We start from the raw sequence: 26,848 nt of genomic DNA, 5'->3' as shown, positions 1-26,848 counted from the left end.
GTGCAAAGCCAAGAGCACACACATCATAATTTTTAAGTAATTGTTCTTGGTTCCTGTGGGTTTTAAAACTTTTTTCTTAAAGTTTCAGAGTAATGACCCATCGTGTGTAACAGTGATAAATTAATTTGGTGTCCAGTGCAAAGCCCGGCTGTGATTCTCTGAAGTTGCAGATATTTTGATTGCCCTTCTCTGGCATGGCATGAGGGGTGTTGGTGACCTGGGGTGTCTGTTACTTTTGCTGCCTGGCACATGAGCCAAATGTTTTTAATTTCAGAATAACAAAAACAGGAAAGGGAATCATGCTTTGAAAGGCAAAAAACATACGGTACATTTTAATTCCCTGCTGGAGTTCTTGTGTAAATATTCTTTCAGGCCTGACCCTTCAATGGCTCTTTTTCTCCCTGAGTTTGTGTGCCTGGTCCCTGGCAGTTCTGGAGTTCACTTTGAATGTCCCCATCTCTCATATGAATCAGAAAGTCTAGAAATGAGATCGCTCATCCCAAGCAAGATCTGTTTATATTCCTCTCCTTGGCTGTACTCCTATTGCAGGCCAATTTTGGACAATGCATGACAACATTACTAAACAATTAGGTAATGTTTCATGATGTTCTTTTCTATTCTCCCAGTCAGTTTCATGCTTTGTGATTTCCTAACTCCCCTAACTTCAGATGTGAATTCTGACTCCTGTAGGTGAAAGGTACCTGCTAATACAAAGGTTTAAATTCCTGCTTAGAAAGGGAGGCATGCTCATAGAGACCCTGTTTCTATTATTTCCTGTTGAGACGGCATGGTAGAGTGGAAAGATTCCTGGCTCAGGGCTGGAAAGGACTGGATTGAAATCCCATCTCTAATTGTCATTACTCCTAGTAGATGTTGGGCAGCCTAAATGAGCATCGAGTCTGTTCACCTGTAAACTGGGTAGATAGCACTCACCTTGACAGTTAAGGTGCGGTTTAGCTGAGTTTATTCATTTGTTTTTTCACTCACTCACTCACTCACTCACTCACTCACTCATCCAAACAGCAAGTATTTGTGAAGGACCTACCTACAGGATATTTCCTCTAAAGCATTGGGCATGCAGCATGCACATCGTGAACTCTCAGCTACATGTGCTACTTAATCTGCAAGTCTCAGGTTCTCCTTTTCTAACAAGGGAATAGCAGCTTCTCTCCCCTTATATCTTGGAGGAAAATTAGAGAATACATTTAAGGCTCCTAGCACAGTGTCTGGCATAAAGGGTGTGTGTGTGGGGGGTGTTCATCTTCCTTCCGTAAAAATTTTCTTTAAGAGCGTGTCTATAGGAACAATTAGGGTACTTCTCTAAACAAGGGAAAACAAAGAAAAATGTTCACCAAAAGAATTGTAGTTGTGGGGTAAACTTGAAGAGCCCCATGGGTGTGGCTTATGCCTGTTTGTTGGAGGTCGGGGTATGGGCCAAATGCACTCTCCAAATGGCAAAATGGTCAAAAGAGATGCAAAGGGTTTTGCTGAGAGAGAATGGAAACCCTGAAAGTGTCCACTTGCCAGGTCCAGATCTGGCTCTTTCCTCAAGTCCCTTGTGGACAATGGTCCCCTATAGACAATACATAATCACTTCTAGAGCAGGAGGAACCTCCAGGATGTAAGAATGGATGAAGGAATCTTATTAGAATTTTTCTCTTATACTGTTTCACGTGGTCTCAGGACTTCCGGGTTGGTGATGACCAACTTATTCTTAGAAAAGATATTTTTTAAACCTCAGTGAGAATATGCACTGCACCCTCTGGCCCACTTCCTCCCTACACCTTCGGTTCTGACGCTAATGTGACAGGGGTGGGGCAGGAACTTTAGAATCTTCCTAGCTCATCATCTTTCGTGAAGATGTGGCTGGGAAAAATGGTGGTGGTATTTGGAGACCCCCTTAAACACTCCTATTGGAGAGTAGCTCCACTAAGGTTGGGAAAAGCCTAGGGATTCCCAGAAATACAGGGTGAGGAATTTGCCCAGTGCTGAGAATCATCTTTCCTGTCATTGTCCCAAGCCTTGCTGCCTCACAAATGTGTTGATAGACCCTTTTAAATTCTGAGCCATAATTGATATGAGGTATACTGACAGCTTCCAGATTTAATGTTGAAAGGTGTAAACAGATTACTCCGTATTGGTTCAAAAGGACAGGTGGCAGCTATGATGAGAGTATTCGGGAAATACAATATTTCCTCAGCTGTCCAGTGACATGAAAGACTAGGGCAGATGAGGCCAACCAGTATTGTTTAGGCCAAGGTTGTGATTCCCGCCAATCAAAACAACCTGCTACTTTGAAAGGCTGGAAGGAGCTGAGCCTAAGAAACCACTGTTGACTAAACGAGTAAAAAGTTCTAAGAACAAATCGGATCCTTCTTTACTTCATTTTAATTTTTTTCTTTCTTTATTTCTTCCTTTTTCCTTTTCTTTCCTCTTTCTCTTCCTCCAACTTCTCCTTTCCCTCTTTCTTTTTAACCTTGTTTTCCCATAAGGAGTTTTCTCTTAATTAGGCCAAGAGCTAAACCATTCTAAATCTATGAAACTGAGTTTAGGAATGGGGGCTGCAGAACTTGGTTAAAACTCCACCTGGTTCCTCTGTGAGCAGTGGTTGTGACTGGTCAGTTTGGCCGATTTCCCTTGGATAAGCACTTTGGTTAATAGAGAAATATACCGGGTGAGATCCTTTAAGCTTTAATTGAAATCTGTGTGTCTTCAGCCAAACTCCCACAACCAAAGAGGCCAAGAGAACTTAGAGCCTGTGAATCTTTTATGGTTTTACAGTGGGAAAGGATTAATATTTAGTCATGTTCAGGGCAAACAGAATGGGAAGCAAATGAGGAATTTAGGAAAAATGCTGCATATATGCAGGAGAAAATCATTGGGCATGGAAATTAAAGTGATTTTTATTCAGCATGAAAATGGTATAATCTGCAGGCTGGAAGGACTTTGCAGCCTGGTTGGAGCAGTTGTTAAAAATGTGCCTTCCCACTGGGGTCCCTCTCCAAGCACTCAGCTTCCTTTCTTCTGTCAAGGTCACTGCTGTAAGAGTCAGAAGGTGACATTGACATTTACCTTCTATGACCTGGTTACTCAGAGTACATTTATATCTGTTATTTTAGTTTTTTTACTGATTGCCCAGTGAAAGCGAATTTTATGACCTCCTTGTCTTACTGTATAAAATATTGTGTTTTTAGAGGAGTGATGACCTTATTTAGTATTTTAGGATATAAAATGTAAACATAGTTAAGAGAATTGGCAAATGCATACAATTACAGAATTGCTAAATTAATCATAAACAATAGATGAAATATAAACATTGGTTGTTTTGCCATGTGGCATTTAATTGTTTATAAAGTTGGGATCATCTCCACACTGAATTGGTAGATTGTGTCATGTTTCGTTTAAAATTGGGGATACAAGAAGTAGAAGCACAGACATTTGTGGGCAACATAATGTGCACGTATACTTTATACATACTTTTAAATAAAAATAAAAAAGGAAAGTTTGGCATATACTTTTGAGATTGTTTTTTAATAATGTAAACATTGGAGCTAGGCATGGTGGCATATATCTGTAATTCCAGTGTCTCTGGAGACTGAGTCAGAAGGATTGCAAGTTTGAGGTCAGCCTCAGTAACTTAGTGAGTCCCTGTCTCAAAATAAAAAAGTAAAAATGGCTGATGATGTAGTTCAGTGGTAAAGTGAGCCTGGGTTCAATATCCAGCACCTCCCCGACCCAGCCTAATGTGATCATTGGGTTGGAGATGTCGTTCATGCCAAGCATGCTCAAGTTCATGGGTTTCATCCCCATTAATTATAATGATGATGATGATAATATAAACATTAAATTAGTTTTATGGTAACAGATTAGGTATATTTAGTATGTAGCTACTTAGCTGTTGGGTTATTTTTATTGATATAAGCCATCTAAAATAATGTGATCACATAGTATGAATACATGTCTCTCTTTATCTGCTATTAAAGGTTATATCAATGTTCTTAGCCCAAGGAAAATAGAGATCAAAAGAATAAATAATCCCTCAAATACCACCCAGAATCTATTTATTTCAGGTATTTAATTATTATTTAAAACACTGTTTCATTTTAGACTCATGAGTGAAAATTTGCTATTATCTTTAGGCTCCCAATAGTATTGGCTTTGGTAAAGAAGGTGAAAGATCTATGACAATGACCAAATCAATAAGAGATGACATTCCTTCCACCCAAGAGAACCTGTTGAAGTGGGCATTGGACAATGGCTATAGTCCAGTAACATCATACACACTGGCTCCTGTGGCTAATAGATTTCATCTTAGGCTTGAAAACAATGGTAAGAATGATTTTTGTTGTTGTTGTTGTTTTAAAAATGTCATCCAAATGAAGCTTTCCAGTGAGGAACTCTCACTTCTGCTTGAATGGTGTTGTTTTTCTTTTGCACATTTAAACAATTTCTTTGACTATTTTCTTCTATAAGACTTAAAATTACCTAGAATTGCAAAAAAAAAAAAAAAAATTACTTGGTGAAACTATAACACAGATTTTCTTAACCTAGAGTTCACTGCATGTTGGTGACTTTTGTTAGGAATAAATTAGAGCCTGTGTTCTTCTCTTGGGGAAACCTGAGGCTGAGAATTCTAAGGGGTTAGGGCTGCAGACAAGTCTGGGGCCTGTAGTCTTGGCTGTATCTTGTAAAAGAAAGGTCATGAGGACTCCTGCTTGGGCTTTCTTATGCAGGGAGAGTACCAGAGTTGCCATCTCAATATGATGGAGTAGAAAGCAGAGGCTCGACAAGTTCTTGAGTTTGCAGAGGCTTATAGTTAGAATGACTCAAACCCCAACTCTTGTGATCCCCAGACCTCTTTCTCATTGTGTAGTACCACTACTGAGTGCAGTGCCACTAGAACAGAGGTTACAAATGTGGGATCAAGTCCCATATCTGCTGGGATCAAGTCCCAGATCTGCTGTGTTGCGGGGAGAAGTTGCTTCACCTCTGAGTCTCAGATTCCTCTTCAGTAATGAGGGGAGATTATAGCATGGACCTTACAGTTGTTATGGAGATATTATATTAACATACAAGTCAAAAACCCTCAAAAGCTATGACTGCCATTGGACCTAGCTGTAGCATGCTTTTCAAAAGGATTGTATTAAAGCAGAGTTGATGCCAACCAGTCATGATCACATTCAACTTCCACTGACATGGGTTTGACCTTAAGCACCCATTGGGTTGGCCTTAGATTGTAATTGTAGAAAGACTGGGGAAACTTTTTGTTTTTCTTTTAAATTATTGAAAATATGACAGAATGCTGAGCATTACTTGCATGGAAATACCTCTTCCTTCAAAGAAATAACTGTATCTAAGCAGCTCTTTCTTTCCCCTTTGGGAATTATGATTTTAAAGTCAGGGTGCCCAAATAGCTTCTAGAGTATAGCAGTCAAAAAGGAGGCAGTAAAATAATTTTTAAATGCCAGTATTGGGGGTGGAGGTGAGCTCAGTGGTAGCACACTTACCTAATGTGCTTGAGACCCTAGCACCGTCATAAATAAACAAATAAATATTAATATCATGTCAAGAAATCTTTTGAGGAACTATTCAAAAGATTTCTAGATCCAGGGAAAGTATTTTAATGGCATTTGTGAAGAATATATTGCCTTATATAACTTACTCTAGTCAGACTTTTCTTACTTGTAGGAACTTAGAAGTCATCTACCATAATGGTTCTCAATCTTAGGGAGCTTAAAACATATTGATAATTGTGCCCTGGAAAGGATATAGAGAAAAAGGAACAGTTTTACATTATCGGTAGGATTGTTAATTAGTATAACCACTAAGGAAATCATATGGAGGTTCCTCAAAAGACTAGACATGGAACTACCATATGACCCAGCTATATACCACTCCTTGGTATTTATCTATCCTAAAGAATTAAAGTCATCATACTATAGTGATTCATGCATGCCCATGTTTATAGCATCACAATTCACAATAGCCAAACTATGGAACCAGTCTAGGTGTCCATCAACAGATGAATGGATATATACACAATGGAATTTTATTCAGCCACATAGAGAAATGAAATTATGTCATTGGCAGGAAAATGGATGGAACTAGAGACCATTATGTTTAACAATTATAAGTCAAAGTCAGAAGGTCAAAGCTTGTATGTTTTCTCTCATATGTAGAAGCTGGAGAGGAAAAAGGAAAAGAAAGGTGGAGGCTGGAATCTCATGAAAATTAAAGGGGAGTCAGTAGAGGAAAGGGACTAAGGGGTGGGATATGGAAAGTGCTGGGAAGTGATATTAGCCAAATTATATTGTTATATTATGTGCATGTATGAATATGTAACAATAAATTCCATCATTAAGTACAATTATAGTGTACCAATTATTTAAAAAGTAGAAAAAAAAATATTTCCTACCCCAGAGTCTTGAGTTTTAATTGGCTTGGGGTACAACCTGGGCAGTGAGGATTTTTTTTTTTTTGAAATCTCTGAGATTTTAATATGCAGCCAACATTGAGGATCATGAATATGACCCAACCCCTTAATTTTAAAAATTGAGAACTGAGACACAGAGAAGAAAGCCATTTGCACAAAACCACTTAGCTAATTAGATACCAAGACTAGAATTCAGGCTTATAGACTCCTAATCACTTTTATACATTGCTTGTTAAATGTGCATTTACACCTGCCAATTCTGTGCTAATTCCTCCAGTTCTGCTTCTAATGATGATGGTTGTGGCCTAGCATCACACACCAATGATGTTTTGCCTTCTTCTGTCACCACAGAGGAGATGAGAGATGAGGAAGTCCATACCATTCCTCCTGAGCTACGGATTCTCCTGGACCCTGGCTCCTTGCCTGCCCCAGATAAACCACCCTTCCGGGGTGGGGGAGGCCGAAATGGAGGTCTCCCCTTTCCTTTCCCTGATATCTCCAGGAGAGGCCAGAAGGAAGGGGGAGAAGATAGAATCCCCCATCCAAGGGACTCTGTCATCCCCAACATACAACTGTTTCCTGGTCCCAGAGAGCCAGAAGAGGTGCAGGGGAGCATGGGTGTTGCCCTGTCAGTCAGATGTGACAATGAAAAGATGACCGTGGCTGTAGAAAAAGATTCTTTCCAGGTTAGTACAGTCTCTTAAAGGAGAGGCCAACCTCCTTCCCCATTTTACCCTAGTCTGTGTTTATTATTTCCTTCTAGCTTTCTTGCTTTTGAATTCTGGACACTTGATGCTGTTTTCTCTGTTGGATGGACCCACTTTCTCTTGTCTTCGATTCTTACCTGGTTTCTATTGTTCTCAGTGAGGGGCGGGGTAGGAGCAGTGGAGTTCCAAATCCTTATGTGTCAATATTTTGCTATTGAATTTCCAAGGCCAGCAATCACAGTCCTTGGGCTGTTGACAGGTGGTCAGCTGGGAAGAGGTAAGTGGGGAGAGGTGAAGACCTGGCAGCATGTGTGAACTGTGTGTGGCAGCACTACCTGTGAGCCCCCCATTATGCCTTTGTTGGTTGTTGTTTCAGGCCAATGGCTACTCAGGGATGGAGCTCACCCTTCGGGATTCTTCCTGCAAGGCCAAGATGAATGATACCCACTTCATTTTGGAGTCTCCGCTGAATGGCTGTGGTACTTCGCACCGGCGATCAGCCCCTGATGGTGTGGTTTACTTTAACTCTGTGAGTGTTCTCCAGAACAAAGCTTTGTCCTTTGTGAAAGCACTTTTGGGCATTACTTTAAAATTCATCTTAATGTTTCTATGGAAATGAGGGGGGATCTGAGTAAAGCCATATATTAGTTCTCAACAAAATGGGATGCACTTTGACCCTGATCTCTGTTTCATTTGCTTTGTTGGTGAGTCTTTGGGAGTTGGAAGACCCTGTTTCCTTATCTGGTATCGTGATGATCTCATCCACTCCTTCCTTCCATCTCCTGATGGAGGGTTCTTTGGCAAGTGATTGTGACTTCTCTCTATGGCGAAGCTGCAGGTCCAAATGGCCTGGGACAAAACCCAAGGCTTTGGGCTATGTGTAAACAGCTCTAACCAGGTGTATGGTCTCTCTGGTCTCGTTTGAGTCTTGTCCAGAGTGAGAGGTCTTCACTCTGTCTCATAAATATAACGATCAGAGAGAGAATTTAAAATCTGAAAAGGACCTTTAAGTAATTATTAAATCTTTCTCTCTCCACCTCTAAAAAAAAAAAAAACCCTAAATTGAAGAAAATTTCCTTTGAAAGTACCTGGAGAAGGATTCCACTGATAGCCCTCATTGATAATCCATTGCAATAGCTAAATTTCACTTCCCAGAAAAAAAATCTTTCCTGTGACTATCTAAATCTTTTCAGATTAAACCTGTTCTCTAGGAGATGAAGACTAGGCAGTGAATAGTAAAAGAATTTGAAGATGAAATCCCCAAAAAACTTCAAAGTGCTGATTTTAGAGTTTGGATTGTACTTTTCATGTTAAAAATGAGGCTCAGAAGTCCCCTTGTCTACCTCTGATGCAGTGTGTGTCTGTGGGCTCCAAGCACCTACTCCAGTGTTGACATGGGATGGGGTGACTGTGGCTGCTGGTTCTTGCCACTGCTTGTCAACAGATAAATTTGACCCAACTGGGAGGAGGCTAGAGATCACATGCTGTGGTCCTTGTGGTTCATATGGGGAGTGGCTCTCCTGTGGGCCCAAGTTTATTGTTCCTTAGAGAACCTCAGGATCTTGCAACTGGAAAGAATCCTCAGATGATCTCATTCAATTTCCTTATTTCACAGGTGAGGAAATTAAACTCCTGGGAGTTAAAAAACTTGTTTAGGTTCAAGGGACTAGTTAATGGCAGAGTCAGAACTGAATTCTTTCATCCACTAATCTTCATAACCGGCTGACCTAGCTAATCTCCCTTTGTTACCCAAATAACTAATTTATTAACCTTTGACTTTCCTACTAATTATGACACTAGTTTTCTTGGAATTATCCACTTTCTCCTTATATACTGGCTGGCATACATTACTGCTAGACTGGACTTGGGCATTTTAAAACTGGTTTCCAAATTAACATCAATAAAAGTGTGTGATGATCTGCCTGTTAAGGCAAAAAGGTGTCTTTTCCTTCAAGAAAGAAAGGCATATCATTATTTTTATTTTCTTTGTGATGATGTCCTGGGTAAGCAACATCCTGGACATTTATTTCAATTGCCTCAATACTTTCTTTTGAGAACCTGGCAAAAAGAGAGTCAATTTTCCCTCGTTCTCTTCCCTTCAGTGTATATTTTAACTGTTTGTTCCAGTTATAACTATTTATAGTAATGTTACTATATGTTTTTGTTTTGTATCAATTTCAGAATTTTTTTTGTGTGTGTGTGGAGCCACGGTCCTTGGGTAAATTTTTTTTAATCTTATTAAGAACTAACCTAGGAACAATAATTTCAACCAATGTGTAAGATAGATTGTCTTGGACTAGAACATATTCTTTTCTGTACCCAGATACCATACAGAAAGATACTAGGGGAGAAATGAGCAAAAGAGTAGTATAAAGAAAAGAGGAGGAGACTGTCTCCAGTGTAAACATCAGGTTCTTTGTTTCTATCTCAATCTAGGCTTTCCACAAAGTTTGAAGGGTAATAATAACTAAAGCTCCTGACAATATTCAGCTTTTAGCATTTCTTAGAGATCAAATATAAAGACCTATAAGGAGAAGCTTTCCTTACAATAAGACAGGCCTGTTGACAGCCCTTTTAACTCCGATTCAGTGTCTAGGGTCTTCCCACTATTTGAAATAATTGTTATTTATTCAATGTAGTTGTAAAATGAATCTGTATTTTTCACAAGGGAAAACAAGTCTTAGTTCAGATCTTAACTTGGACCTGCATTGGGCTTCTCCTTATTATTTATCACAGGTGAAATCCTTAAAAGTTTGGAGATTTTTTTTTTATATTAAAGTCGAATTTTCAGTTTGCATCTGAATTGCCACATGGTGTTCATAGAACCTGATGCACTGGTTTGGTGTTTTTTTTTTTTTTTTTTAACAATGGCTGTGCTTTCTTTGCCTTTTAGGTTGTGATACAGGTTCCATCCCCTGGGGATAGTAGTGGTTGGCCAGATGGCTATGAAGATTTGGAATCAGGTGATAATGGATTTCCTGGTGATATGGATGAAGGAGATGCTTCTCTGTTGAGCCGACCTGAAATCTCAGTATGTGTTGGTTTTAGTATATAGTTTGTGGAGAATGTTGTCCATTTGGTTGACTTGCTTTGGGGACTGTTAGACAATAAGATTGAATGTCACAAAGCTCATATAACTAGGAGGGGCTTCATCCTTCATGTGATTTTGATTTATCCTTATCTCTGTTTTTTTTTTTTTTTTTCCCAGTTTAATTGCAGCCTGCGGCAGCTGGGGAATCCCAGTAGTTTTCAGGACCAGCCCAATGGAAACATCACTTTCAACATGGAGCTATACAACACTGACCTGTTTCTGGTGCCTTCCCAGGGGGTCTTCTCTGTGGCAGAGAATGGGCACATTTTTGTTGAGGTGAGACCGAAATATTATCCTCAAGCTTTCAGCTTAGTGCTGAATTGCTGTTCATGGGATATTAGCACCCTATATGGGCCTCTTCCTGTGCCTCCTCACAGCCTGTAGCTCTGGGTAAAGGCTTGGCTGAGAAAACACTTCCAGGGTACTTTCTGAACAAAGTGAGAAATCTCAAAATCTCATATATTATGCGAAAGGAGAGAGAGCGACTTTTTAATATTTATTATTATTATTTTTTTAATGTACCAGGGGTTAAGCCCAGGGGCACTAGAGCCCTGAGCCACATCCCTAAGCCTTTCTATTTTTTTAAATTTTGAGTAGGGTCTTGCTAAGTTGCTTTAGGGCCTTGTTAGATCGCTGGGACTGGCTTTGAACTTGTAGTTCTTCTGTCTCTACCTCATAAGTCACTGGGATTACAGGCATGACCCACCATGCCTGGCTTTTTTTTTTTTTCTTTATAATGCTTCTTTCAGTGCATTCTAGTTATACACAATAGTGGGGTTCATATTGGCATAATCATATATGCATGGAAGAAGAGAAAATCTAATAGGTGAATATTTTTTAAAAATGGGCAGGGCATGAATTCTACTAATAAAACCTTATGTTTGCTTTGATCTTAGTATATTTGGAGCCATAGTTTAGTAGTTGCCACGTCAGAGTTAACCATGTAATATTTCAAACAACCTCACATATTATCTTTTAAATTACACTCATCTTTCATTTTAGTGCAGGGTATCAAACCCAGGGCCTCACTCATGACAGGTAAGTGCTCTATCACTGAACCACAACTTCAGCCCCTTACATTCACTTTTAAGCAAAATGCTCAGTGCTATCATATCTCATGAAAATTGTTTTTTTGGAGGTGGGGATGTGGCCCAGTGTTAGAACCACTTGCTTAGCATGTGTGAAGTCTTAGGTTCAGTACCTGCACCACCAACAACAAAAATAAAAAATACAGAAAGAAGATAATTTTTTCTAAGTCATTATCTAAGTATTTGTTTAAATTTATTAAAAATGTTTACTATATAAAACAGTGATGATCATGCATAGCACAAATCTGGACTACAGAATATTAGATAGTAATAATGAAAGTAATAATGAAAAAGTAACAGCTAACATTTATTGCTGATTTATGATGTGCCAAATACTGTTGTTATAGTAATTAACTCTTCCGAGCAATTTTGTGAGAAGGGACTAATAATGGTTGCATCTCATGGATGAAAAAGTTGAGGAACAAACTTGTCCAAGTTCACACAACTAGTACTCAGTAGAATTCAGATTCAGAGTTCTCTGTCAGGCCATGTGACTGCATGTCCCCTAGACACTGCTGTCATTTATCCTCAAAGTGCCATTTGAAAGAGAAGAAAATATGAAGTCTCATCAATGCAAACATCCGGGTTCACAGATTGGATTCTAAAGACAAATCGCATGGCACCAGACTGTCCTCTATTCCTGTACCCTGGGCACAACCTGGTCTTACAGGGAAGTTGGCATCTGACAAACTGGCTTTGGTGCTAAGCTGCAAGCTGGTGTTCTACTTCACTGTGAGTGAGAAGGAAGGAGTGAGAAGCTTAAGGGGTCGAAATAGGATACTTCCATATGTTAAAAGTGACTTCAGTGCACATATTTCTGTTTTGGAAAGACCAACAACTCTCACATCTGCACTGGCTCTGGGACGGAGCCCTCTGGCTCTGGATGTTGTTTTCCTTAATCATATGGATTCTGCCCCTCCTCTTTAACTCCCTGTTTGGAGAGTGCTTCTCTTTCTAGGGTACACTTCTTTCACGACTGGGGAAAATTCACTGCTTTCTACATGCTGTTCCTAATCATAGATTTTCCCTAATCCAAGATTGCTGTCATCCTCTGGCTGCACAATCCACATATGCAGTTGGTCAATGACTCCCTGTTGTGCTGTGGATTTTAGGGGTGCTGCTCAACTGCAGTTTGTTCTTTTCCAAATGTGTGCCTGGCTTTGCTAATTTATGGCATTGTTGGTTTATGCTGATCAGTGGCTAATCTTCTTTGTGTATCTTGCCCTGGATATTTGGGGATTTTTCCTCTGCAATGCTGGCTTACTTGAAATATATTATTGGTAAAGTTTTTTTTTCCTCAGTCTTGTTTTTCAATTCTTTTCAAATATCATCTATACATTTCAAACTTAAATTTGGTAAAAAGTGAACTATATCTTTTTGCTACCATTTTAAATATAAAACACATTGAAAATTTTGGGGATGGGGAAATTTTATAAACTATTTTTTCTTAGTTGATTTAAAATACCTAAAATAGGAGAGAGAATCTGTAAATGTTTAGGTAAATTAGGATAGCAACCAGGCATGTCTTGTCTTTGTTTCCAATTTGGACTCCACTGCTGGTAGGAAAATTTTTTACTTAGGTTAAGAAAGACTTAATAAATCATTGATTTGACCTAAAGAACAATTTCCCAGTTTTTTCTCCTAGCCATCCTTCTTATCCCCTCCTTGAATCCTCTGTTTTCTCTAACCACAGGTCCTAACTTTAACCTAAGACATTATCAGTTTTGCCACCTCTTCCTTGGTTGTATCTGGATAATTGTTGGTAATATAATGGCAGTTTTTCGTTTGGTTCTTTTGTCTTGGAGAATTAAAACAACAACAACTGTTTATAACACCCAAAATTTAAATCTAGAATTATACTGCTAAAGATGGATGGTATTTATTAACTCTGGGAGCTGTGTTGTTTGCATATAACTTTACTAATTCTCACAATAACTATATCTTGTATGTGTCCTTGTAGGTAAGGAAACTTTAAATCTTGGTATATTTGAGAACAGAAGAGCATGTGATTTTCTTGGACATGTCTCATTTCACAGCCTGTATTCTCATTTCTGGTCTATCTTAGAGTAAAAGACTACTGATAATGTTTTTTCCCTTCCAAGAAAAAAAAATAATAATGGGATCCCCTAGATATTCTGCCATTACATACTTTCTTTGAGAGAAAGAAAAGATGTGATGTTCCTTTGCTACACATTTTTGCATTGTGAGTTCTGAGTTCATGTTAAAGGACACGTTACTAGTAGAATATATAAAATTTACCACCTTTCCAAAGTAGAATATCTTGTTCTATAGAATATCTTGTTGCAAAGATAAGGAAGTTGAAATATCACCAAGTGTCACCATAAGCTGCGGTATCATAATCATATTCATTAGCATCCTCCTGCTCCTCATCATCTATTTGTTGAGTGCCTCATGGTTAACCATGCAGGCATCTTTCACAATAGTGCTGTGGATTCAGAGCTCCAAGCAATGTCAGGGGTTTCCCCTGGGTATCTCAGAATGGAAAGTTTGTTTATATCTCCATGTCTTTTGAAAGGATTCTGGGGCTACTGGCCTGGGGGTGAGGACTAACTTTATTTAAAAGTGTTTAAGTTTATTTTGATCCTAAATTTAGTTAAGGAATGAGGCATGGAAGGGGGAGGGCAGTCCATGCCATGATCCATGTGTCACCAAATGGAGAATTCAGTCTGTTCTAGGGATTTTAGCTGAGTTCAGGATAGTTGATGTTTGAATTCTGTTTACACTTGGCTAAACACTATTTCCTGTTTCTAAAGAAAAGAACCTTAACAAGATTTGGACATGGCCCATACAAATGTTTTGTAAGAAGGAAGTGTAAATGAATTGGAAATGTTTCCAGATTAGATTTCCCTTAAAATACCCCTGGGCTTAAAGAGTGAAGGGAGAGTACTTGGCAAGGCTGGTTTGGTCCTGTGAGCAGCTGGGACACTTTGCCAGGTCCATGATGGCCACCAGATTGCACTGTCCCTGACATCCAGCATCAGAGCTCAGCTCTGCCTGCTCACAGACTAAGCAGGAGCTCAGATGAATCTGTTATAATGTTTTAGGTTTGATCTGACTTGTGGTTTAGTTTTTGTTTTTTTCCTTTTTGGTGATATGCTGGGGATTGAACCCAGGGCCTTGTGCATGTGAGGCAAGCACTCTACCAACTGAGCTATATCCCCAGCCCCCTGATTTATGGTTTAGAAACTCAGTCTTCCCTACAAAGTTAGGGATTCTGCCTCTGTGTTCTACTTTTTGAGCAAGTTTTTAAAAAGAGCTTGTTCTGTAAGCAAAACACTATTATTATGGCTTTGCTGTAGGTGTTTTACTTATTTTGGACAATTCACTTCAACGCGTGGTGTGCTTTTATTTTTATCTCTCAGAGGACTTACGGGGGGTTGAAGAGACTTATTCATCTTGCATTTGAAACTTCCAGGCTGGCATTTGAGCTAAATAATTCACTGTCATCATCCATATCAAATTTAAGTGGAAAATACCTTTCTTCAATGAGCGTATGTTACTTTTGTAGTTAGAAAGAAGTCTATGCATATGTTATGAAAATAAAGTAATGTCTCATCTGAAGGGCTAGGTCAGCATGCTATCCTTGTGCCCTCAAGTAAAAGCAAGATGCTAACTTGTTTCTGAATTGATTTTTCTGATCTTTTGTAGGTATCGGTCACTAAGGCTGACCACGAACTGGGATTTGCCATCCAAACATGCTTTATCTCTCCATATTCGAACCCTGACAGGATGTCTGATTATACCATCATTGAGAACATATGTCCTAAAGATGAGTCTGTGAAATTCTACAGCCCCAAGAGAGTGCACTTTCCTATCCCACAAGCCGAGATGGATAAGAAGCGATTCAGTTTTGTCTTTAAGCCCATGTTCAATACCTCACTGCTCTTCCTACAGTGTGAACTGACGTTATGTACCAAGAAAGAGAAGGACCCCCAGAAGTTGCCTAAGGTTAGTGGGCTTTCATCCATCTAGACCACTACTTTGACATTTTTAGGTGATGCAGTGACCTACTGGGCAAGTTTAATCCCCAGTTATCGCAGGTTGAGGTTTTTGGTTTTGGAATTGCCCAATTGAAGTAATAAAGTCAGAGTGAGCAGGGAGCTGTGAGTTTTATGGAGTCTTAGAGAATAAATCCTGACAGTATGATTTTTTTCTTTCTTTCCTTCCATGTGTGCTACTTAGTATTACCTTACGAGTGATAAATCAGGACTGTTTTCCACTGAGGGAGAGATCTGGCTTTATCTCTGCTGGTCAGATAGTGTGCAGTGTGCAGTGCCAGAAGTACAGGGAGCCGAAAGGACAAGTTCAGCATGAGGATTAATTTTTCCAAGTCCCGTTGAGACTTGGATTGCAATTGCTTTTTTGACCTTCTCTGTGTGAGTTAGAAGGTTGACTGGTTTCAGGAAGATTTCTAAGGGAAACTAACAACTATTTTACTCTTTCTCAGTTTTACATCAGTTCATCATGTTTGCCTCATATCGCTCCCTGTATTGAACCACTGCATTCTGTTGCCACAACAGAAATCAGAGCCCTTTGGCCTCACTGGAATAGCTCATGAAGCGCTCTACTAGGTTTATGATGATGCCTCGTTAGGTCAGCCTTGTGTGTGAAAGGTGTCTTCTGTTGTAGTTTCGTTTCTGCATCCTATTGTGATGATGTATAATTTCCAATGTGTATTTATTCCATAGATACCACACAGTGTAAATTAGCTTCTCATCCTTTGTACTCACATATCAATTGATATCTCCAAGGTTAAGAATCAAGCCGTATCATTAATAATGCAGATATGGAATTCTCTCACTTAATATATAGGCCATAGGAAATAGGTTTAGAAGAGGGAAAATTATCATTATCAAATAGATTGCCATTGATCTGAATCCCTTGCACTATTGTATTTCCTTGGGAACTCATTTCTTTAAGAATTTATGAAAATTCTATATATGATGTCTATATATGAAATGTCTATATGTGAAAACAAAAAATCTGATGATAATCATCAGGGACACATATAAGGTGACTTATATCAATTTCTTTGCTTTTGGAAGCATGGATACCTTAGGCTGGTGGACATTTACCTTCCAGTGGCTGTCAAGATTGGGGCTTAGTGGATGGTATAGAGTCATGGGGAGCTCGGTGCTTAGCTGTGGGCCCCAGTCACTTCCTGCAGGCAGAAGGATAACTTTTAGGAGTTGGGTATTTAGGAGAGGAGGACTGGCAGTTTTTAGGGATTTTTGTTGGTGATTTTGGCTGTTACTTCTTTCTGGAACAGCTTTGCAGTGTGTCAGTCTGTGAAAATTAATTCTAATGTTTCCTTCCAGAACTCTCCAAGGAGAGTTCTGAGTCCCAAGTTCTGATCACATGATGGGATATGATCCTGAATTTCAAATCACCGTTTACCTTCAAGGTAGGGAATAGTGGAAAGGGCATGGGAAGAGATAAAAAAGGCCTGCTGCACTCAGGGGACTTTAAGCAAGTCCCTCAGCCCCTCAGATCCTTTATGTCCTCACCTGTAAGCTGGGATAATAGTACTTGGCTTCCCTCTGGTTAGAAGAATAGGTGAGACAGTAGCTGTGATGCAGCAGAGGTTTAAGATGAGCTGTTACCACTATCTTCCCATTTGAGTCCTTAAAATAGCTACAAGTGGCTGATCTCATGGTCCACACACCTGGGTGCCACTCCTTAGAACCTGCATTTTAGAATATTAAAAGCAGATGATCCTGGGCTTGGAGGCTTAGCTCAGTGGTAAAGCATTTACAAGGTCCTGGATTCAATGCCCTGTACTCCCCTCTTTTCAAAAAGCAGATGACCCTGGAAAGTTTGATTTTGCAGTGCCTATACCAGGATTCTGAAAAAAATCAAACAAACTTAATAATACTATTATCTTTTTAGATAACAAATATAAAATCTGTCAACCACATGATGCAATATATGAAGTTTCCCACAATCACAAATCACAAACATTTATCACAAATGTTATCACAAGCCATCTCTATGAAGCCAACTGGGTGAAGGGCCAGCATTCATCATACAGTTCCCCTATTTTTCAAACTAACTCTAAAACTTTGGGTTGTTTTTCAGGAAGAAGGGTTGGGGATGATAATATTTATAAGCCATCTAGTGATGTTTGCATCTTCCAGGGCAGCTGAAAATATAGTGGGCCTGCCTTAATATCTCCCTGATTATTTAGGGTTCTTGAAAAACACACAAATTTCCTGTTTTTCCATGGTAAACAGCTGTAAGCTGTCTGATAAGGGGCTACAGAACAACTGTGCAGGTTGGGCTGGCAAAGGCACTTTCGAGTGACCTCTGACTGCTTTGCTCTTCCTCCCTGTAGTGCGTACCTCCTGATGAAGCCTGCACCTCCCTGGATGCCTCCATGATTTGGGCCATGATGCAGAATAAGAAGACATTCACCAAGCCCCTGGCAGTGGTCCACCAAGCAGAACCTAAAGGTACATATTAGGGGCTCAGTCAGAGAATAGGGGCCCAAAGGATTCTCCTAAAACTATTCAATACTATGAAGTTCAGTTTTATTCAAGAGATAAGTTAAGGACCTGTTATTAACTTTAGAAAGGGATTCTTTTCCAAAGAGTCTTTTCTTCAGCTAGTTCTCCTACTGCCATTGTGATTAAGTTGTAATACATTTACAAAGTATGTCTTCTTTCAAAAATCAGATCACTCTTCTTCTTGTTAGATCTCATTAGATCACTCTTGGTTCCTTGTGGTATGGAACAAAGGCTTAAAGTTATCTCTGGTGTTCTGGGACTAGCACCCAGTCTGTAGCCCATCTCTCCATGATCCATGGCTAGTGGTGGTGCTGGCTACAAGCTAATGTAATACTTTGGCAAAATTGCAGATGCCTTTGAGAGAGCATTGTGTCTGTTAACCTTGTTCATATTGGGAGTCACAGTAGAAAGACGATGGAGAACCATCACCCCAAATGCATTTTATAATTCAGTTTTTATAACTTTATACAATCAAATTTGTTGCCCAAATCTAAGAGTCTCTCTTCTTACACATCAGGAACCTTCAGCAAGCCGCATCTTCTAGAGAAAAGGATGTGCCTTGAGGGGGTGGCACCAGTAAATGGGAGGACAGGCAAGGCAGAGCCAGACTTGATGTAAATCAGGCCAGCTGGACCAGCAGAGAAGCAGAGCTGGGCCCTAAGAGGATGTCAGGAATGGAGATGAGGCCCTGTGGATTGTGAAGGGAGCATCTGACAGGGACTACATTGCAGCTCCAGGGGGCACAAACAAGCGTGAGCACATCAGGCAGCTGTCAACATCTGAGGGGTGGAAGTAAATGTCACATGGGATATCTGGTCAGTTATAGTTGTCTCTGTCTAGAAACAACTTGTCACTCTCCAGAAGCATTTCTGTGTCAGGGTGTCAAACTGAGAGGAGGCTGGAGAATGAAAGTGGATTCCAAACCTCCAGGGTGAGATATTTCAGGGCTGGAGCCGCAGGTCACCTCCCACCCCATTGAAGGACAGAGAGAAGCCAGATACCAAGGGCCTTGTCAGAAGTCAGTGAGCAGGCTGGCTCCAGCTGCTGGCATTAGCAGGGAGACCTGATGGCTGGGTTTGGGGCCACCGGAAGAGGGCACTTCTGATCTGAGCACTGTTGGCCTGATATTTGGCAGAACTAGGCAGCTGGGGTGGCTCTGGAGCAGGCAGGACCTACCAGAACAGAGGCATGTGGGTGCTGGCCAGTTTCTAATTTGGCTGAGTTACCCTTCTGTGGATAGCTGTGCCATTCCAATTGTCATATCTGTCTGTGGCAGCTTCCCTCTTCCTAGGGCCATGCCCATGTCAGAAAGGAAGGCGAGTATAGGAGGAGAGTATTGGCGCAGTGCCAGGAGCCTGGGCCACCACTCTTGACTTTCCCCCACCAACTGGCTGGGAGACTCCAGAGAACTCTCCTCACCTCTTCGAGTTTCATTTTCTCCATCTGGAGAGGAGGGGTTTGGATCAGGTGGCTTCCAGACTTCCAGCTGCAACACTCAAGTATGCTGCTGGATGGAGCAAAATAATTTTTAATTCATTTCCCAGCCATCCTGAAGTCAGTTTGAAATGTACCTGTTAGATGTGGAGTAGGTCCTCCACATTTTTTTGTTGTTGGTTTTTTTAAATTTTTTATTATTTTTATTTTATTGGTTGGTTTTCAACCATTTGAAAGTTACAACAGACATCTTTCTTTAAATGGGATGCACAAATCTGAGTTCCTTTTTATTGGGTTCAGGGGAAAGAAATAAGAATAAATTAGTTGTGTTGCAAAGAAACAATTAGGCAACAGTTGGCTCTGTTTTGTCCTGTGAAAGTGGTTTAACAATAGCAGCAGCTCCTCGAACTCCATCTGTTGCTCCCACCTATTTTGAGAGAGGTAATTCTGTGGGTAATTGTAGGCAGCAGCTTGCTTTTTCTCATGCCAGACAATAATTACACATTAATATTGCAGCAGTATAACTTCCAGCAATTCATTCATTTTTTTTTAAAGTCTGGTGGTATTTTTCTAAGTAATTTTTCTTGTAAATTAGGTAATTACTTTTCTTTAAACTTAGTGTAATTACACTGAGAGTTCAGTGTATTTTGTTACGTAAAAGTTCAAGAGGAAAGTTTTACCAAATATCAAAGCAATTTCATGAGATTTGCTAATTGAGACTAGATTTTAGTGGAGAAGCATGTTATTACTTAGATTTGTTAAATTCATGAGGTTAAACAGTAGGCCAGCTTCCCAGAGGCTATATGCAAATTCGCTGACAGCACCAAATGGGTGGGATTTCTAACAGTTTTAAACTCTTAGAATGACTCCTCCCCCTTTTATGTATATTTTCTTTGTCTCTAAACTCTTCACCTATTGCAGACCTTTGGAGTTAGCATGTTTTCTTCTGTCTCACAGTGAATTAGAATAGTCCTTTAAAAAGGGTTTGTAATCATTGGCCAAATACCATAGGTTCATTGAAATAATAATAATAGCATCATGAATGTTCTTCCTGGGAGCAGGCAAATCATTTGCTGGGATTAACTTTTTGGATAAAAATTTCCTAACCAAGGGATGTTCCACTGTCCTTTTATTACATAGGTGCCCTGTGAAGGAATCTCCAGCTCTCCCTGGCATTTGATTTGTCTTACTTTTTTGGGTGTTGGGTTTTCAGGGTCAGCAGATAGAGGCAGAGCACCAGGCAGAGAGAGTGGTGATTACCATTGTCAGTAGCATGAGTATCCCTCAAGCCCGTGTTTTTTCCTCTTGTACACAGGGAGAACAGGCTGTCAAGACTTCCTAAGTAATTCTGAGTTCACCCTCCAGTCACTGTTTTTAGTGGAGTCTCCCTGAGCACATCTCTGCCACCTTTGATCTTTAAGTCCTTATGGGAACCATCACTTGGTTATCATTCTTTTTTCTTTTTTTTTTAAAGAGAGAGAGAAAGAGAGAGAATTTTTTAATATTTATTTTTTAGTTTTTGGCGGACACAACATCTTTGTTTGTATGTGGTGCTGAGGATCGAACCCGGGCCGCACGCATGCCAGGCGAGCGTGCTACCGCTTGAGCCACATCCCCAGCCCAATGGTTATCATTCTTTATCTACTTAAACTTTTTAACAATGGATTGTGGTCCTGGTGGTGGTGAGGATCCAACATTTATTAAGCATTTACTTTTTTATAATGTTGTGGGTTATATTTAATCCTCATTGCACCTGCATTTAGAGAGAGATTAAATAACTTACCAACAGTCATGCAATCTATAAAAGCAGATCTGGAATTAAATCCAGGCTTTTTGATTCTATAACCTGTGCTCTCAAACTCTGCCTTCTCTCAGGTGAAACATGGTGCTAGTTATTAATAAAAATTACCAACAACACAGGTAGCTCTCTCTTCATACTCCTTTTCTCTTCTGCCTTCCCCCTCTTCATTCCATATCACATAGGTATTTGCAGTACCACCTAAATACCCTAAAGAATATGAACTGGAAGGAAGATGATGAATTTTAGGGGGGGAGAAAAAAAAAAAAAAACGTCTGTTCCTCTAAAGGGCTAAGGAAATGCGGAGTCTGCTTAATAGTGTAGTAAAGTTCAGGAAAAGTTCTGTGACTTTGGATTATAAACAAACAAAAAACTCCAGAAAACTTGAATAGTTTATGCATATTATGATTTATGGCAAAACAATTAAAATAGTTGAGGTAAGGCCATCTTACCATATTTTTCAGAAACATGTTGAAGTATAGGCATGTTTGCTTTGGATGCTGTGACTACTCTTTACAGCACTCGAGAACAGTTGGTCTTACATAGTAAAAATGGTTACACCATGCCAGTGATGATTTTTTTTTAAAAACTGTGACAGAGTACACACCGAGAGAAATGGTCATATGGACAGAAAAGAGCAATAAATATCTTTCCCAAATTTGTCATGATTTATATGCAGTACTTAATTCTCAGCATGTTAAATGTTTGAAGTACTGAATTTCCTTCATATTTCCACCACACAGCTTCAGAAAATAAAAGCACCTGCATATCATAGATAGTCAGTAAATGTTAATTTCCTCTCTCTCCTCTTAGCCAAAGTTGGGTGGGTTTTTTTTTTTTTTTTTTTCTTGGCAGGTGGTGTGGTGTGTGTTGTGGAAGGAAAAGTTGTGAATGTCAAATGGAAGTTAATCCACAGGAGGCATTACTTTTTGGAACACATTTGATTTTTCCAGAACAAAAATACTCTAAAGAACCAGCCAACTTTTGTCATCAAGCTAAGATACAGATGAGGGGAAAACAGTAGAAAGATGGTAGAAATGCTTCGCTGGCAGAATAAGACGTTCCTCCTCTATCCAATAGGGAGGGGTATTATAGAGATTTTTATGATTCCATTTGCTTTGCCTTTAAACATTTTTTTTTATTTTGGAAAATTTCAAATATATATAAATAGAATGAACCCACAGTCTGGTTTTAACTATCTGTTCATGGTGAATCTTGTTTTATCACTTCCTGTTGCCCAGTGGATTGTTTGGAAATAAACCCAGACACTTAATTTCATCCATAAACATTCCAGTATGCACCTTTAAAGGTTAAGAATGATCAAGAGGTCTCTGGCAGGAAACCCATGATTAGATCATTTAGGAAGGCTACTCCCTGAAGGCAGTGTGAAGACTGGGTTGCTGGGGAAAGTACCCAATAATAGGATCTACATGGCATTTATGGATATTTCTTCCAAAAAATGAGTCCTTATTAATGGTAGGTATAAGAGTTGACAGATGATTTTTCATACTGGGGGTTGAAACCAGGGATACTCTACCACTGAGGTATATCCCCAGTATTTTTTTTTTTTTTAGATAAGGTCTTGCTAAATTACCCAGGCTGGACTTGAATTTATGATCCTCCTGTCTCAGCCTCCCAGATCACTGGGATTACAGGCATGTGCCACCGTGCCCATTATCCCATCTTTAAGGCCTTTATACTCTAGTACAGGTTTCTCAACCTCAGTAGTATCAACCTATTTGGCTGGATGACTCTTTGTTGTAGAAGAGCTGAACTGCACATTGTAGGATGTTTAGCAGCATCCTTGGTCTCTACCACTAAATGCCAATATCAGTCACCCCCACAACTATCTTGATACCCCCAATGTGTCTTGATGCTTTTCCAAGTTTACGAAAATTACCCCTAGGTAATAACCATTGTCTAGTGGTAGAATGAAGATAAGTGAACAGGCCATCAGTATTGAAAGAACCCAGAGAAGAGTTTCAGAAACAGTGAAGTAAGATTAGTAAAACCTGTCTCCAGTGGTACCTGCATAAAGCCTTCTGAATCTCCAGGAGATTTCCTCTCCCCATCCCAAGTATTAGTCAGCTTTCTGTTGCTGTGACAAAATACTTGAGGAAAAACAACATAAAGCAGGAAATATTTATTTGGGCTCATGATTTCAGGATTTTAGTCCATAGTTAGCTGACTTCATTGTTTCTGGACCTGAAGTGAGTCAGACCTGGCGGCGGAAGGGCGTGGTAGAGCAAAGCTGCTTAACTCATGGTAGCTGAGAGGCAGAGAGCAAGAGAGAGGAAAGGGCTCAGGGACAAGATGCAGTCGCTAAGGACATGCCCCCAAGGACCCACTCATTTCAACTAGGTTCTATGTCCTAAAGTTCCCACCACCTCCAGTATTCTACTCAATTATGAAATTTACTTACTTAAATTTTTTGTGATGCTGAGGATTGAACCCTGGTCCTTGAGCATGCTAGGCAAGCACTCTACCATTGAGTTATATCTCCAGGACTATATTTCATTTTGATTGTGAATTCATCAGTGGATTAATTCATTGATAAGATCAAAACCCTGGTGATCTAGTCACTTCCCAAAAGTTCCACCTCTGAACATTATTGCGTTGCGAACCACGACTTCAGTGCAGGAGCCTTTGGCAAACATCCCACATCCAAACTATAACACCCTCCTTCCCTCATTGCCAAATACCCATAGATGTGGGTACCAGTTTGACGCCTTGTTTTTCTGTGGGCCTGCACAGGCCTACTGTTTTTAGGAGAACTGAATTGAAAACTGAAGGCCCAAAGCTGTGGTCAGTTACTCATGCATAACCCCAGAAATATCCCATTTATGAAAGCCATGCCTAACAATCTGAGGAGGGAAATCTTGGTTCAAGAGGTAGACCAAAATTTGCTCAGAGTATATGAAAAGATTTAATTCAGAATGTTGATTATAGTTTATTCGTTCTGCAAGAAATGCATTGTTAAAAGTCTCTTTACAGCAATATCTAGGATTCCTTTCTTACAATCTTATCCCTAAACCCAAAGTAAATATTGTTACATCCCCTCTTTTCCTTTTAGCATGCCAGCTCGATTATAGGGTTCTGGTGGAGATGAAACTATTTTAGTTAGACTCAGGGGTTATGAGGGATTTGGGAACAAAAAAAAAAAGTTAGAGGATAAATTTCTTCAACCTTAGCTCTGCAGCCTGTGCTTGTTATTGTTTATGCGCAGTCATGAGGAATTTCACCCAGGAGAAACGAGCAACAACTGTTCCTATTTAGCTCTCTGAGAAGGCCCTATTTGGGGTGGGGGGAGAGGATTAGATCATAACATAAGTCCATTAAGAATTTTAGAACAATGTCATCCATCACACAGGCCTTGCTGTAAAACCTAAATTTTTACATGTGAGGTCTCCTCAGTGGAGAATCATTATTTTTAAATCACTTGGGGATTCTGAGTGACAAAGTTTAACCACAGGCGGTTGATTGGATGGAACTCTTCCCAGAAGTGCATATACTTCTCGCATGATGCACGCTATTGAGACCTTTAAATGCCTTTGGACTTAGTTCAGTGAATCAAACCACTACTTCTTGAAAGTGGGTGAATTTTGTGGTTAGATACCCCTACTTCATAGGGTTCTTGAGGGTTTAAAATGAGTCATATAAATGAAGGCTTTTTGTCTTTTGGAAAATACTATACAAATGTACAAATGTAAGGTGTCACAGTTGTTACTGCTGCCAATAAGGCTGATGGGACCAAACTCCCAGGAGAGCTCATTTTGCAGTTAGTGTATTGAATGTGCTCTGCATACTGAATTAATTTTCCTTGAAAACACACGGTCAGAGCTGGGATGTAGTTCAGTGGTAGAGTACTTGCGTGGCATGTGTAAGGCTCTGGGTTTGATCCCTAGTACTGCCCACCCCCAAAAGGAACAAAAACACACATTTACATTTTCTTAGTAATTTATTGAAGTGTAACTTTAGCCCATCTCCTCATCCCAGAGCCATCATGTTGCATGGCTCCTGGGGTACCAGTCAATTATAGTGGCTCTGATTCATCTGGTGGTTTCCCTTGAGCTGGACCATTGAGGACACATGTTGATCAGCCTAGTTGAGATGACTGATAGTGAGAATTTATAATTCTGTTTCCTTTCATCTTGTCAACCTTTATTTTCATAAATATCAACTCATATACTGCTAATTTTGGTCAACTTTTCCCAAGTTCTTTTTGCTTCCAGGGGGATTCAGACAAAGTGTGTGTTCCTTCTTTTTTGGATGGAAATGGAGATGGAAAAGGCTCTACGTACCACTTTTTTTTTGGTAGTGCTGGGGATGGAACCCTGGGCATCATGCACACTAAGCAAATGCTCTACCTCAGAGCTATACCCAGTGGTAGCTCACGCAATTACTAACCTCCAACTTTGGATCCTCCTGCCTCAGCCTCCTCAATAGCTGGGATTATAGGAATGTGCCAACACTGGCAACATGTTATCACTTTTATTTATTTATTTTTATGACTTACTTAGTCGATTTATTTATTTATTTATTTTAATTGATTTTTTAAAAAATAAATGACAGCAGAATGCATTATAATTCTTATTACACGTATACAGCACCATTTTTCATATCTCTTGTTGTATATAAAGTATGTTGACACCAATTTGTGTCTTCATACATGTACTTTGGACAATGATGTCCATCACATTCCACCATCCTTGCTAACGCCCTGCCCCCTCCCTCCCACCCCCCTGCCCTATCTAGAGTTCGTCTGTTCCTCCCATGTTCCCCCTCCCTACCCCACTATGAATCACTTTTAAACTCTAAAGAAAAGGGTGGAGTCCATGCCAGGGCCCAGTACCCTTTTTCCAGAAAGGGCCAGATAGAGAATTTTTTTAGTTGGGAGCACATATACTCCGTGTCTCAACTCCTCAGTTTTACTGCTATAGCATGAAAGAAATCAGCGATTTTATATAAATAAGCATAGCTGTGATCACATGAAACTTCATTTAGGGAGTAAATTTGAATTTCATACAACTTGTGTCATGAAATAGTCATCTTCTTTTGATTTTAAGAAATCATTTCAAAATGTGAAATTCATTCTTAGCTCAGAGGCTGTGGTATCCTGGCCCCTGGTCCATGCTGTTCTGTTGAGGGCAGACAGTCTGTGATTGAGCATTTACTTAATCCCTGTTCTCCAGCTAAGGACAGAGTGACACTCACCAGTCATTTAGCCTGTGAGGCAGAAGTCTGGAATTGTGTTTCAACCCCTGCCCTGATGCTTTCCAGCTGTGACCTTGAGCTAATCACAGGATATCAGAATCTCAGGCTGCTTATTTGTAAAATAGTGATAAAAATTCTTTTTCTGCCTCCCTCACGGCACTGGGGTGAACCTCGAATGAGAATCTTGGCTCTTTAGCACTTCATTAACATGAAGCATTATAGAAATAATGAAGCACACAAACATTTTAAGAGTCTTATTCCTTGTTTCCTCCATCTCCAAAAAGTACATCAGCATTTTAATCGACTTTTGCGAAACAGTCCTGAAAGACCAACTCTATGCCTCTATGAGGAAACAGAGATGAGTAAGAACTAGACCTTGTCTTCAGGGCAGGAAAAAATGGCAGGAATCTCTGTCCCCTCAGCAAATTAGAGTGTGATGTGGCCCAAGAAGAGGGATGAAATGAGCAATGTGGAAGAGACCAGCCCTGCTGGGGGGCCAAGGTGGAACTAGAGAGAGTCAGGGAAGGCCTCCCAGCAAAATTTCCAACCAAGCAGG

At 39.9% G+C, this 26,848-nt stretch overlaps 1 protein-coding gene and 1 non-coding gene across 4 annotated transcripts in view; one reads left to right on the top strand and one right to left on the bottom strand.

Annotated features, from left to right (window-relative positions):
* The window catches only part of Tgfbr3 (transforming growth factor beta receptor 3), a 188,104-nt gene that overhangs the window by 143,717 nt on the left and 17,539 nt on the right, over positions 1-26,848 (top strand). For all 3 annotated transcript variants that reach the window (XM_071618045.1, XM_071618043.1, XM_071618044.1), the window contains 7 exons: positions 4,140-4,329; positions 6,785-7,119; positions 7,517-7,669; positions 10,034-10,171; positions 10,349-10,507; positions 14,989-15,288; positions 17,675-17,792. In XM_071618045.1, coding sequence (XP_071474146.1) covers positions 4,140-4,329; positions 6,785-7,119; positions 7,517-7,669; positions 10,034-10,171; positions 10,349-10,507; positions 14,989-15,288; positions 17,675-17,792 — 1,393 coding nt within the window. The remainder of the gene's footprint in view (positions 1-4,139; positions 4,330-6,784; positions 7,120-7,516; positions 7,670-10,033; positions 10,172-10,348; positions 10,508-14,988; positions 15,289-17,674; positions 17,793-26,848) is intronic.
* Positions 14,427-14,501, bottom strand: Trnav-cac (transfer RNA valine (anticodon CAC)). The gene has a single exon. It is a non-coding gene; the product is annotated as a tRNA-Val (tRNA).

The sequence above is a fragment of the Marmota flaviventris genome, chromosome 10 (genome assembly GCF_047511675.1).
Source record: "Marmota flaviventris isolate mMarFla1 chromosome 10, mMarFla1.hap1, whole genome shotgun sequence".
Classification (NCBI taxonomy): domain Eukaryota; kingdom Metazoa; phylum Chordata; class Mammalia; order Rodentia; family Sciuridae; genus Marmota; species Marmota flaviventris.
This window is presented reverse-complemented; position numbering and strand designations above follow the sequence as displayed.